At 51.2% G+C, this 15,128-nt stretch overlaps 1 protein-coding gene across 1 annotated transcript in view; it reads right to left on the bottom strand.

The window, feature by feature from the left end:
- The window catches only part of HELZ (helicase with zinc finger), a 115,680-nt gene that overhangs the window by 76,389 nt on the left and 24,163 nt on the right, over window positions 1-15,128 (bottom strand). The window contains exons 2-4 of the mRNA XM_089661465.1: window positions 9,637-9,864; window positions 3,528-3,564; window positions 1,368-1,492 (exon numbers count right to left, since the gene is read on the bottom strand). Of these exons, the coding sequence (XP_089517591.1) occupies window positions 1,368-1,492; window positions 3,528-3,564; window positions 9,637-9,846 (372 nt within the window). The 5' untranslated portion in view covers window positions 9,847-9,864. The remainder of the gene's footprint in view (window positions 1-1,367; window positions 1,493-3,527; window positions 3,565-9,636; window positions 9,865-15,128) is intronic.

The following is a 15,128-nucleotide window of genomic DNA, read 5'->3' as shown; positions in this document are numbered from 1 at the left end:
CGTGGTGAAGGGCGCGGTGAAGGGCGCGGTGAAGGGCGTGGTGAAGGGCGTGGTGAAGGGCGCGGTGAAGGGCGCGGTGGTGTTCGTTCACACTGGAGAAAGTCATACTGTTATTCTGACAAGAATTAAATATATTCACTTGTGCTCAAAAGTTTGCATCCCCCGGCAGAAATTGTGAAATGTTGGCATTGATATTGAAAATATGACGGATTTGCCAAAAAATGCTCTTTTATTGAAGGATGATGATCGTATGAAGCCATTTATTAGCAAATAGTTGTTTGGCTCCTTTTTAAATCCCAACAACAGAAATCACCCAAATGTCCTGGATCAGACGTCTCCGCCCCCCGGATCAGACGTCTCCGCCCCCCGGATCAGACGCCTCCGCCCCCCGGATCAGACGCCTCCGCCCCCCGGATCAGACGCCTCCGCCCCCCGGATCAGACGCCTCCGCCCCCCGGATCAGACGCCTCCGCCCCCCGGATCAGACGTCTCCGCCCCCCGGATCAGACGTCTCCGCCCCCCGGATCAGACGTCTCCGCCCCCCGGATCAGACGTCTCCGCCCCCCGGATCAGACGTCTCCGCCCCCTGAAATGTTTTGGCCTTGGTACAGACACACAAGGTGACACACACGGGTTACAATGCCAATTAATGTCCCACATCTGTGGCTTTTTAGGTTGCAATTAGTGTCAGTGTGTAAACGGTCAATGAGTTTGTTAGCTATTACGTGGAAGCACTGAGCAGACTAGATACTGAGCCATGGGGATCAGAAAAGAACTGTCAAAAGTCCTGTGTAACAAGGTAATGGAACTTTATAAAGATGGAAAAGGACATACAATTATGTCCAAAGCCTTGAATATGCCAGTCAGTGCTGTTACATCACCTATTAAGAAGTGGAAAGTTTGGGGATCTTTTGATACCAAGCCAAGGTCAGGTAGACCAAGAAAGATTGCAGCCACAACTGACAGAAGAATTGTTCGGGATACAAAGGGAAACCCATAGGTAACCACAAGAAAAATCCAGGCTGTAGATTGAAGATTGCATGAACATTGGTTGGTGTATGGGACTACACTTTTTTTTTTAAGGCTTTAAGAGTTCTATTGTTTATATATTTTTGCACATTCACAAAAGGATACTTCATACTGGAGGGATCTGTTTCTGATAAAGGTTTATGGTATGAGGTTATACAAGATTTGATGTCATCTTGGAAGCAATTCACCAGTATTTGATATATGAAATAACCGACAAAGTACGAGGCCAGCGTCACCGGCCACATATTACCGTACTACAGACCAGTTGCTATGGGACGCTCCAACTGGCTGCTCTTTGCAGCACGGACAGTGATCAGTTCATCATTTTATTGGCTTACCAGAGGCTCCCCGATGAGTGTTTTGGACAACACACTGGCCACGATCTGCAGCTTTCCTTCCAGGTGCAAACAGCAAAGTACAGCGTGAACGGAGGCATCCAGCTGGGCCCGGCCGGCGCCAAGAACTGCAGAGACACACAAGACTTAGGTGGCAGCCATGCTGGATTGTACCAATATAAACACGGACACATGGACATTTCTAACTCCCTATGACCCTATTCATGATGGGGCAGATCCTGCTCAAAACCTGGCCAACTAAAACGAAGCAAATGATGGAAAACAAAAACAAAAAAAGGGGGGGGGGGCATTTATTTTTTTGCATTGCAGCCTGCAAAGCATTGTAACCATGATCAGTGCATCGCAGGTGCAATTCACAGGCTCCAGCAGACTATTACTCCAGCCCAGCCCTTTGGTTATGGAGCCGGAGGAAGTCATCAATGGACGAGTGCAGTCACGTCACCCCGCTTGTGTGACATTGAGAACTAGAATTCCCTTTGCTGTGGTGGCAGATGAGACTTCCCATTCAGAGATCCTACGGATGGATCTGTGAATGGGTGACACCGCTGAAGGTACCCAGCCATGTACAGCTGCACCAAATGAAAACATATAAAGAACACTGTGAATCGAAAGCCTGCGATTCAGGCAAAAGGAGGGGCAGTGTGAGGGGTGGGAGCTGCGGAATGGCATCATGTCCCTTGTAAGGCCCCTTTCAAACGGACGGCCAATAAGGTCAACCTGTCACTTTTTTCAGGCAAACCCAAACAGACCTTCCATTGCCCGCTATGGAGCAGATGTAAACAGACACGTTTGTTCACACCCGCCTGCATCCGGTCTGCTAAAGACAGATCTGTCTAGCGGATCGGAAGACAGTAAATGGACAGGCGGTCCCCATTTACATCCAGGGGCTCCTCCTCTTCTCAGTGTGCCACCATACCTATAGGAAGATGCCTCCTATCATGGCACACCTGTGGGCTTGATCCTGAGCTGCGCTGCCTGCGTCTATTGACACAGCCTCAGTCCCACTCCCTCATCACAGGATTTGACTGAGAGCAAGGAGAAGAGACAACTGCTACAGACAGGCATAGCACCTAATCAACGTAAAAATGTGGGGGGTGCTGGGTGCTCCTACCCCCCTGCTGAGTGCCCACCATAGCAAGCTGCTTGCTATGGGAGCATTCATGCGTGGTTGCTGTGTGGCTGTGTGTGTCCATAAGAGGCATAGTGTGGGTCAGCCCTTTCCCTGCTCATTGGCTATGATTAACAGTAGCAGGAGCCAATGGCTGAGCCAAAAGAGGAGGCAGAGAGCTGAGAGTTTCAGTTCCCGTGCAAATTGCTGGATCGAGATCAGGCTCAGGTAAGTATAGGGGGGCTGGCAGGGGGAAGCTGCATGCTTGGCACTGCCACCCCCTTCTCACTGGCTATGATTGACAGCAGATGAGCCAATGGCTCCTGCTGCTGCAGCTGAGCCAATGGCTCCTGCTGCTGCAGCTGAGCCAATGGCTCCTGCTGCTGCAGCTGAGCCAATGGCTCCTGCTGCTGCAGCTGAGCCAATGGTTCCTGCTGCTGCAGCTGAGCCAATGGCTCCTGCTGCTGCAGCTGAGCCAATGGCTCCTGCTGCTGCAGCTGAGCCAATGGCTCCTGCTGCTGCAGCTGAGCCAATGGCTCCTGCTGCTGCAGCTGAGCCAATGGCTCCTGCTGCTGCAGCTGAGCCAATGGCTCCTGCTGCTGCAGCTGAGCCAATGGCTCCTGCTGCTGCAGCTGAGCCAATGGCTCCTGCTGCTGCAGCTGAGCCAATGGCTCCTGCTGCTGCAGCTGAGCCAATGGCTCCTGCTGCTGCAGCTGAGCCAATGGCTCCTGCTGCTGTAGCTGAGCCAATGAGGAAGCAGAGAGTCGAGAGAGCTTCAGTTCTCGTGCAAATTGCTGGATCGAGATGAGGCAAGTGAAGGGGGGCTGGCAGGGGGAAGCTGCATTCAAAAAGGTTTTCTTCCTTAATGCACAGAATGCATTAAGGTAAAAAACTTTCTTCCTTTGGAATCACTTTATAAGCCAATCAGAGAGGCTCTTGCACTATATGGCTGTTGGTAAGTCTAGAAGAGATTGCACAGATTGTAGCATACATCAGCAATATCAAAGTTGTTATGGTAAAGCATGTGGACTCACCCAATTTACAGTCTTCGTCAGCCTTGTCATAGTTTTTCTGAAATGGGAAGAAAACAGGTAGAAGTCAGTAACAGATCCCTCCATAGCTCCACACATACCTCTACTACACCGAGCAATGGAGTCAGCTCTGCCCAGGGACACCAACCGTCTGCAGACGAGTCAGCTCTGCCCAGGGACACCAACCGTCTGCAGACGAGTCAGCTCTGCCCAGGGACACCAACCGTCTGCAGAGGAGTCAGCTCTGCCCAGGGACACCAACCGCCTGCAGAGGAGTCAGCTCTGCCCAGGGACACCAACCGCCTGCAGAGGAGTCAGCTCTGCCCAGGGACACCAACCGCCTGCAGAGGAGTCAGCTCTGCCCAGGGACACCAATCGCCTGCAGACGAGTCTGCTCTGCCCAGGGACACCAACCGTCTGCAGACGAGTCAGCTCTGCCCAGGGACACCAACCGCCTGCAGAGGAGTCAGCTCTGCCCAGGGACACCAACCGTCTGCAGAGGAGTCAGCTCTGCCCAGGGACACCAACCGCCTGCAGAGGAGTCAGCTCTGCCCAGGGACACCAACCGCCTGCAGAGGAGTCAGCTCTGCCCAGGGACACCAATCGCCTGCAGACGAGTCTGCTCTGCCCAGGGACACCAACCGCCTGCAGACGAGTCTGCTCTGCCCAGGGACACCAACCGCCTGCAGACGAGACTGCTCTGCCCAGGGACACCAACCGCCTGCAGACGAGTCTGCTCTGCCCAGGGACACCAACCGCCTGCAGAGGAGTCTGCTCTGCCCAGGGACACCAACCGCCTGCAGACGAGTCTTCTCTGCCCAGGGACACCAACCGCCTGCAGAGGAGTCTGCTCTGCCCAGGGACACCAACCGCCTGCAGACGAGTCTGCTCTGCCCAGGGACACCAACCGCCTGCAGAGGAGTCAGCTCTGCCCAGGGACACCAATCGCCTGCAGACGGGTCTGCTCTGCCAGGGACACCAATCACCTGCAGACGGGTCTGCTCTGCCAGGGACACCAATCACCTGCAGATGTCACCTACGCAGAGATATGGCAATACTGTGGCTGAGATATTTCATTTTGCTGCAGATTTTACAATGAATCTGCAGGTCTGTATCACCCAGCAGTGTGCAGTACCTGTGACGTCATTCCCTCTCCAGCTCTGTTTGAAAAGTGCAGGGTGTCTGCAGGAAGTTCCTGTTTGCAGATCATGTCATTTCCTGACACTACACATCCCATGATGCTTTGCTTCAGGGCAGGTCTACGGATGGCACTTTGCTCACTGCACATCTATTACCAGCAGAGCCTGGGGGGGGGGGGTGACTGGGTGGGATTCTATGCTAATCGCCACCCATCCCAGGTCACCTTTGTAGTCTCATGGAGGGCAGAGGGGAGTCTAAACATCACGGCTCAGGGACAGGAGGTGGCTGCGGGAGGCTCATTGTTACACAGCTGGTAGTAATGGATGCAGATGAGGCAGGAAGTAGAATGAACATTGCAATGACTCCGCTCTAATGAGCTATAACAAAGGAAACTACTTTATAGAAGGATGGTGCCGGTCTGGGGGGGTTATATGCAGCCCCCTCCCCCCGTCCCCCCACGAGAGCCTTGGATGTGCTGATTCTCTGCTGAGGCTGCTGTGAGCTATACTGTGCACACAGGACAACAACAAGCACGTCAGAGGAGCCCAGTATATAGAACAACAAATACCAGCAACTAGTCTGCAGAACTGACAGCAAATCAGAAATGAAAAAAAAAAAACATTTTCAGGTATTTGACAACAAAAATATTAACAGTTATAAATACACGACAAACAATTTCAACAACTAAATCCAATCACCGGCTTCCAAGCATTTATAAAAAGTAAAAAACAGAGAAATCCCAGGTTCTTTTTTTTTTTTTAATATATAATTTTTCGCATGCATGTAAGAATGTCAGTTGTAGGCAAAAAAATGACTTCAACCCCCAGAAATGACATATTGTAAGAAGCAGAGGCCCTGTAGAATGAAAAGGATGAGAATTTCTTCTGACGGACAATATTTTCACAATGAATCAAACACAAATTTTCAGGAAAAAAATATGAATTTTAGTACAAGGACAAAACAACATAAACATGAGGTCACATCAAGTAAATCCATACAAAAAACACGCCACTCCTAAAACTGCGTGCGTCTAATAGCACAAAGATACAAGGTGCCCACAAGTCTCCATAGGTGCGGGAAAGCCTTTACAGCTCATTGGTTTAGTGTTCACCAGGATTCCTGTACTAGAATGATTTCCGTGATGGACACAGCAGTATGTCACGTGTAGTGCGACCGCAGTTTACATACCCTGGGCGTGCGTTTGCAGTAAGGATAATGGCACATTTTTAAAAATCATTTTATAATTTGGTTTTCTTTATGGGGGCAAGGAGAGCAGATATAGCAAGCACGGGGTCCGGGGGGGAGAGCGGGTACAGTGACCGCGGGGCCCGGGGAGAGAGCGGGTACAGTGAACGCGGGGTCCGGGGAGAGAGCGGGTACAGTGAACGCGGGGTCCGGGGAGAGAGCGGGTACAGTGAACGCGGGGTCCGGGGAGAGAGCGGGTACAGTGAACGCGGGGTCCGGGGAGAGCGGGTACAGTGAACGCGGGGTCCGGGGAGAGCGGGTACAGTGAACGCGGGGTCCGGGGAGAGCGGGTACAGTGAACGCGGGGTCCGGGGAGAGCGGGTACAGTGAACGCGGGGTCCGGGGAGAGCGGGTACAGTGAACGCGGGGTCCGGGGAGAGCGGGTACAGTGAACGCGGGGTCCGGGGAGAGCGGGTACAGTGAACGCGGGGTCCGGGGAGAGCGGATACAGTGAACGCGGGGTCCGGGGAGAGCGGATACAGTGAACGCGGGGTCCGGGGAGAGCGGATACAGTGAACGCGGGGTCCGGGGAGAGCGGATATAGTGAACGCGGGGTCCGGGGAGAGCGGATATAGTGAACGCGGGGTCCGGGGAGAGCGGATATAGTGAACGCGGGGTCCGGGGAGAGCGGATATAGTGAACGCGGGGTCCGGGGAGAGCGGATATAGTGAACGCGGGGTCCGGGGAGAGCGGATACAGTGAACGCGGGGTCCGGGGAGAGCGGATACAGTGAACGCGGGGTCCGGGGAGAGCGGATACAGTGAACGCGGGGTCCGGGGAGAGCGGATGTAGTGAACGCGGGGTCCGGGGAAAGCGGATGTAGTGAACGCGGGGTCCGGGGAAAGCGGATGTAGTGAACGCGGGGTCCGGGGAGAGCGGATGTAGTGAACGCGGGGTCCGGGGAGAGCGGATGTAGTGAACGCGGGGTCCGGGGAGAGCGGATGTAGTGAACGCGGGGTCCGGGGAGAGCGGATGTAGTGAATGCGGGGTCCGGGGAGAGCGGATGTAGTGAATGCGGGGTCCGGGGAGAGCGGATGTAGTGAATGCGGGGTCCGGGGAGAGCGGATGTAGTGAATGCGGGGTCCGGGGAGAGCGGATGTAGTGAATGCGGGGTCCGGGGAGAGCGGATGTAGTGAATACGGGGTCCGGGGAGAGCGGATGTAGTGAATGCGGGGTCCGGGGAGAGCGGATGTAGTGAATGCGGGGTCCGGGGAGAGCGGATGTAGTGAATGCGGGGTCCGGGGAGAGCGGATGTAGTGAATGCGGGGTCCGGGGAGAGCGGATGTAGTGAATGCGGGGTCCGGGGAGAGCGGATGTAGTGAATGCGGGGTCCGGGGAGAGCGGATGTAGTGAATGCGGGGTCCGGGGAGAGCGGATGTAGTGAATGCGGGGTCCGGGGAGAGCGGATGTAGTGAATGCGGGGTCCGGGGAGAGCGGATGTAGTGAATGCTCGAATGTGGCTCGGTTCAGCTGAGATTTGAACTGTGTGTGAGCAGGCTGCATCCCCAGGATATTCTCCCAGGATCTCGGCGAAGGGTTTCTTTTCAACGTATGAATGTAGTTTCATATGGCAAATGCTCAAAATGAAGCAAATAACGTCATCTCGCACATGCGCAGTATCACGGAAGTTTTTTGAACGTTGGCACGGAACGGGGACCACAAAGCACAGGTAGGTAGGACAAACCAGGTGACATGAAAAAAAAGTCACAAGGATATAGATAAGTGCAATTGTTTTTCTTTTGTTTTATAGAGTGTGTGTGTGAGGGGGGGGGGGGTCCTCCTTCAGACGAATGGCACTCCACCTTTAAATAGGGACAAACGCACAACGCAAGGGAACAAACCAATTATATCCAGCCCAGCCGGACCCCGCACTGCACAGCAATTGGTACATTTAAGGCTGGCCATAGACGGTTAAAAATTCAACCAGGTCAGTAGGAACCGTCCAAATTTCTATGGGGTGGGAAATCGATCCATTGAACAACTTCAGTACAATCGTCCTGTCTCACCGTGCTCCCCGATGGAAGAAGGCAATAGCGCTGCAGGAGGGATTCCCACATCAACACTGACTGTGTTGATGGAGGAACCGAGCAATTTTCTTTCCTTTAATCTGTGGTTGAATGAAAGAAAATTTCATAATGTATGGCCTGCTTAAAGGTAAAAAATGTGCACTTATTATTTTTGTCTGCAGGAGCCTGTAAAGCATTGCAGTGATTAGCAGGTCGCTGGTGTCATGCAGGTCTCCTACAGACCTGTCAGTATATGTGCTTGCCCGTACGGGATGTATTGGATGCACGGGGTGTACGAGATGTACAGGGTATATAGGGTGTACTGGATGTACGGGGTGTATTGGATGTACGGGGTGTATAGGGTGTATTGGATGTACGGGGTGTATTGGATGTACGGGGTGTATTGGATGTACGGGGTGTATTGGATGTACGGGGTGTATTGGATGTACGGGGTGTATAGGATGTACGGGGTGTATTGGATGTACGGGGTGTATTGGATGTACGGGGTGTATTGGATGTACGGGGTGTATTGGATGTACGGGGTGTATTGGGTGTACGGGGTGTATTGGATGTACGGGGTGTATTGGATGTACGGGGTGTATTGGATGTACGGGGTGTATTGGATGTACGGGGTGTATTGGATGTACGGGGTATATAGGATGTACGGGGTGTATTGGATGTACGGGGTGTATTGGATGTACGGGGTGTATTGGATGTACGGGGTGTATTGGATGTACGGGGTGTATTGGATGTACGGGGTGTATTGGATGTACGGGGTATATAGGATGTACGGGGTATATAGGATGTACGGGGTATATAGGATGTACGGGGTATATAGGATGTACGGGGTATATAGGATGTACGGGGTGTATTGGATGTACGGGGTGTATTGGATGTACGGGGTGTATTGGATGTACGGGGTGTATTGGATGTACGGGGTGTATTGGATGTACGGGGTGTATTGGATGTACGGGGTGTATTGGATGTACGGGGTGTATTGGATGTACGGGGTGTATTGGATGTACGGGGTGTATTGGATGTACGGGGTGTATAGGATGTACGGGGTGTATAGGATGTACGGGGTGTATAGGATGTACGGGGTGTATTGGATGTACGGGGTGTATTGGATGTACGGGGTGTATTGGATGTACGGGGTGTATTGGATGTACGGGGTGTATTGGATGTACGGGGTATATAGGATGTACAGACCAGCAGATATACTGACAGGAAGAATCAATGAACTACCACAGCACTTACAGCAGCATGGGAGTTCACTGAGAACTACAAGCTGACGACGGCTAAGGCAGCAGGTACTTGTAGTTCATTCATTTACAGAACACTGTGAATGAATGATGAGGCCGTGTGGGCGGAGCGCACTGCTGCAGCATTGGGAACATGTTACAAATTCTACCCTAAAAATGGGTGAAGCATGCTTCCAAAAGGTGAACTTTTCCTTTAAGGCTCCCCATACATGCTACAATTTCACTGTACAATCTTCTGTAGAACTACCAACATCCGTGTAATGCGAGGGCCCGATTAGATAAAAACTGACTGATGGGTCAGGTAGGTCCTCATATTACATGGTTTTGGTCGATCAAACAGATTACACAAAGATTGTATCGTGTATGGTGAGCTCAAAAGTCATTGTAGATTGTAACATTTACAGTTGGCATTCCACTCCCCCAAGCCCCGCCCTTCCCCTCCAGGGGGCCGGCACTTACCAGCTGTAGGAAAGAGGCGATTCTGTAGAGCAGGCTCTCGATCTTGATGCGGTTGATGTGGGTGGAGTTGGCCTTGGCGGGGTGCGTGCTCTTGTAGTGGCTGAGGGACAGGAGACAGTCCGTGCAATGCTGCACCGCCGATTCATAATCGAATCTTCTAAAGGAGTCACATGCTTGTTCACAGGGATAGGCCAGTCTTCTGTCTGCCATGACTCAGCGACAGAAATCCTGCGGAGGGAACAGACATGGGGGTCAGAGGACACAGACACCGGGGTCAGAGGACACAGACACCGGGGTCAGAGGACACAGACACCGGGGTCAGAGGACACAGACATGGGGGTCAGAGGACACAGACACCGGGGTCAGAGGACACATCGACTTTTCTATACAAGTATGAAGGGGAAACGTTCATAAACATCAGAACTGGACCACAGCGCCTCTAGTGGACACTCTGCACTAAGCAACAAATGGGTCCCCAGTCTGGCACCTAACCCGCTCAATTACCGGCCTGCGGCATGAAGAGGGCCTGCGGCATGAAGAGGGCCTGCGGCATGAAGAGGGCCTGCGGCATGAAGAGGGCCTGCGGCATGAAGAGGGCCTGCGGCATGAAGAGGGCCTGTCAGCCAACTAAAACTACTGAAGCCCCATTCTGGGTGAACTTCATTTTTTTCCAATCTTACACCCCCCCCCCCCCCATGTTGCTAGGCAATTGTTCACTCTTACCTTGCCCTGACAGATATTCCCACCCACGTCCCTCCTGCAAGTCCCTCGCTATTGCCAGTTCCGGAAGACCACATATCCTGTGGTGCAAATTGAACCCGAGATTGGCAATCTCCTACCGTCTCCCCTGTGATGATGTCATCCTCTTCTGGTTCCTGAGAGGACCCAGCCGCTGGACATCCAATAGGAAGTGTCCATGTCATGCAGGGGATGAGGAGAACCATCCAAGGCAGGAAGTCAACAGAAGAAATGACACGCTCCCAGGCCGGGTTCAGGGACACGCACAGATGACATACTGGGAGCAGCGGTTGTGTCCATGCAGCCCCTGCGCCCCAATGAACAGCTATGGGACTGCCGGTATGGGGGGGCATTCAACACCTGTGACACCCCATGTCAATAAATACACCCCTGCATGGGGCATGGAGGAGCCCACCCCATGTGGACAAGACCTTTGCTATGGCAAGAAGGAGCAGAGAGAACATAAGAAGAGGAAATGTATCAGAATTGTATTTTCTGTGAATACAGAAGTACCTCGGTTTACGAATTTATTTCGTTCTGCGGGACTTCTCATCCGGTGAAACATTCGTAAACCGAAACACACAGGAATGCACTGAAAACCAATAAAACCATTCCGGAGGTCAGAAAAATGTAAAAAAAAAAAAGTCTTTTATCTGTTCAAAACTCTTTATAAAGTGCACTTTAAAGACATTTAGAGTCATTATTTTCATTTGTAACCCAAAAATGACGCTAACCGAGGTACGCCTGTATGTGTACAATTTACTTTTTATGCTGCGGTCAATCAAGAAAACAGGGCTAGAGCAGCGGTGTGACAGCCCAGTACAGGCACGGGGGGAGAACAGGCCCGCTGTGCGTCAGCATGACATCCTGCATCTTATAGGAGGAAGCCGAGAACTGACCACGCCGGCCACAGATCTGCTTCTGTGCTCACAATCAAAGATAGAGAAAGGGAAGTGTCAGGATCACCGGGTATTTGGGAGGAAAGCAGTCACTAAGGAACAGGCGAGAGTCACCACACATGACACTATATAGAAGAGATTTACTAAAACTGGAGCACTCAAAATCTGGTGCCGCCGTGCATGGCAGCCAATCAGATTCTAACGTCACCTTGTTCAATGAATCCCGAAAGCGGATTGGTTTCTAGGCAGAGCTGCACCAGATTTTAGTAAATAGCCCCCTTGGTGTGTAAGCCCAGCATTGCCAGCACCTGCCACGGATATGCACCCACAAGGACTTTGCACCCACTATAGTGGCAGAGGCTGCAGTTGGGGGTGTACACACGGTGGAGGCTCAATGCTTCGCAGTCACAATGATGTCGTGTTGCTTTCAGTGGGCTTGGCGCCTGCGAAGTGCGACCCATTGATGTGAACGGGACCACTCTGCAAGCATACCGAAATTGTGCGCAATGCATGTGGTTGCAGCACGCTACTGTGGGCCTCCTCACCGCCTGTCAAATGCTCTCTGAAGAGCGATCTGAATCCAGACCACTTCCCAGAGACCGAAACAAGTGTAAACAAGCCCTAATGCAGACCATAGACGGGACGTTTATCGGCCGAAACGAAAAATCGGTCGGCCCCGTCGTCAATGCTGCCACCAATGTCCACAAAAAACGTGTTTTTTTCAGCATGACTGATAAAAATAAATGTGAAGATCCGTGAAAAACGGCCGACGGACTTGCCCCACTAACGGCAAGAATATCGGCCCATTTTTCGTGCGGACGAAAATTTGGCAGATAAACGACCCAACTATGGTCTGCCTAAGGAGTCACATTGGAGGCAGAAGCACCACCTTTCCTCAGACAATGGGGTGTATTTACTAAAGGCAAACAGTCTGCGCACTGCAAGTGCAGATGCTCCGAATCTGAGGGGCGCGCCGCGAAAGTGAGGGGCACGCCCCGCTGATTTCTATCATCCAATCATGTGCGAGCTTTCTTTTCCTTGCCTGTGATTGGGTATTCTTTGCAAAGTGAAGCTTCACCTCGTTTACTAATATCTGGAGGAACGGCGGCAGTCACAAAGGAGCAGGCGAGCGAGATTTACCAGATAGAGATTTACTAAAACTGGAGCACTCAGAATCTGGTGCAGCTGTGCACAGCAGCCAATCAGCTTCGTCCGTGAAGCTTTGACAATAAAACCTGGAAGCCGATTGGTTCCTATACAGAAGTGCACCAGACGTTTACTATACCTGCAGAGTGCAATCGGTAAGAATCCCTTTCTAGGGGATCTTTTAGAATAACTGAGCCCCACTTCTCGCCAACAAGACAGGAAGTGAGGAAAACTCTCCAAATGCAACACAGACAGTAATAAAAATGCTTTGGTAAAAGGTGGTGGGAAGAGGTTAGACCCCGTCATATGGGGATTTCTGCCTTTTCTGGCACTTTTTGTTTACGTGGAACAATCAGTTTTCTTTGCTAAAAAATGTCTTCAAACCCCCAAAACATGATCAATATTTTTATAAAGCAGAGGCCCTAGAGAATAAAATCGGTGAGTTTTGGAATTTTATTTGTCGCGGTATTTGCGCTGCGGTTTATCCACACAATTTTTTTCAGGATAAATATATCTTTTTTTTTTATTTTAATGCAAGAAAAAAAATACATAACCCAATTTTTGGTAAAATATAAAAGATGATGTTATGCCAAGTAAATAGATACCAAACACGTCACGCTTTAAAAACTGCGCACACCCGCGCAGCGGTGACAAAAGACGTAGATTTGACTATCAATAGGCGACGCTTTAAAAGCCTTTACAGCTGACCACCTTAGATTTACACAAGAGGTTTGGTGCTGCAATCACTGACCGTGATCTGCCATTTGCGTTGATACCTCCAATCCCTGTCTGTGCGCGACCGACGCGTGCATTCGCCTTTACCAAGCACTCGCCTTTACCAAGCACAGGGGTACTTCAATTTTTTTTTTTATTTAATTCATTATTTTTTACACTGTTGCTTTAATGTTTTTATTGTATCACATTTATTGCTGTCACAAGGAATGTAAACATCAATAGGCAAGTGACAGGTGCTCTTTATGGAGAGGTCTGAGGTTATTAAGACCCCAAATCCCTCCTCTTCCCTTAAAAGCATCTGATCGCATGAATGCGCTGAATGGCGCGGTTAGCCTCTGCGTAAATCGGAGGTGATGTGAGGTCACAGATTCTGGGTTACTAGATCACAGAGCCGAACCGAAGCCCATGAGGTCTTTGTACAGCTCTGATCAGTCGGCAGAAGCAATGGCTGGTCAATCGTGACTCTTGGTGGGACGGGAGAAGGTGGTGGCGCCCAACGCTGTCTGTAATAGCAATCAAGAGGCTAGTTAACGGCTCCGATTGCTATTACAAGAGAGCCGACCGTCGGCCCTGGGATGATGTCTGCAGCTGCAAGCATCATGCTGGTATAATGGCTCGAAGTCCCGCACGGTACATGTACATTGCTGGAGCTCAAGTGGTTAAAGTGATTGTAAAGTAACCAAATAAAATGAAAACATGTTCTGCTTACATGCTCTGTGTAATGGTATTGCACAGAGGAGCCCCCCCGTCCTCCTCTTCTCCGTTCCCCTGCCAACGCTCTCAGTTCCTCCTCCACTCCGCGTGTGACCACAGCAAACAGCTTCCTATAGCGGCACACACGTTGGCTCAATCCCATGCCGACCTATCTGCATCTATAGACACACACAGTACGGCTCGGCCCCACACCCACCTAGCTGGATTTGATTGACAGCATCAAGAACCAATGGCTCTCGCTGCTGCCTCCATGTCCAGTGAGGAGAGAGAGAGAGCGCCACTGCTCCCTGGCACAGTGCTGGATTGAGATCAGGCTTAGGCAAGTATAAAGTGGAGGCTGTGGGAAGGAGCTCCTCCACTACTACTTTAATGGGCAGCACAGCAACTAAATGGTTAGTACTTCCAACTTGGGTTGTTGGTTTGAATCCCAACCACGGCACCACCTGCCTGGAGTTTGCATGTTCTCTGTGCCTGTGTGGGTTTCCTCCAGGTACTCCGGTTCCCTTCCACACTCCAAAGACATGCTGGTAGGTTAATTGGATCCTGTCTAAATAGGCCCCAATATGTGTATGTATGGATGTGAGTTAGTGACCTTAGAATGTACGCTCCTCGGGGGCGGGGACTGTTGGGAATGTACACATATACAATGCTGCATAAATTGATGGCGCTATACAAGTACCTGTAATAATAATAAAGATAATGTGTTAAGGTAAAAAAACAAACACTGCAGTTTTTACCACTTTAACAAATAAATCTAAATAATGAAGATAAAGTTTAATAGAGTGGCAATTGTTGATACCTACAAGACAGAAGCAGGTAAAATCCTTTTCGGAGGTGTAATTGTTGCAATTGGAGGTTCCTAATCACTGAAAGTGAAGGGCAGGCAGTCCTGTATGGGGTCCTCACCCCTTGTTAGGACAGTCCAGCTGACAAGCCCCGAGACTATAGAACACAGCCGGCCCCCTGTGCAGGCGGATGGTTTGGGCGGCACACAGTGCGCCCCCTTGAATGGGTTTTGCTGTGATCTGTCATAACACCAGGAGCTTCCAAACATGATGTGTTCTACCCGTCACCTCGGCCCTCATAGCGCGGTGCATCAACTGGCTGAGCTGACCCCGGGATGGGGGGGGGGGGGGGGCACGCTGCACAGACACTCAGACACAATGATTACTAATAGATGATGAATGCCGGCCCTGCGTACATCTACTGCTTCCAGTTATAGAGCAGCTGTAATGAAATCACTTCCACACAGCCCACACC

Source organism: Staurois parvus, unplaced genomic scaffold (genome assembly GCF_062004578.1).
Source record: "Staurois parvus isolate SC_StPar_1 unplaced genomic scaffold, SC_StPar_1.0 ptg001344l, whole genome shotgun sequence".
Taxonomy (NCBI): domain Eukaryota; kingdom Metazoa; phylum Chordata; class Amphibia; order Anura; family Ranidae; genus Staurois; species Staurois parvus.
This window is presented reverse-complemented; position numbering and strand designations above follow the sequence as displayed.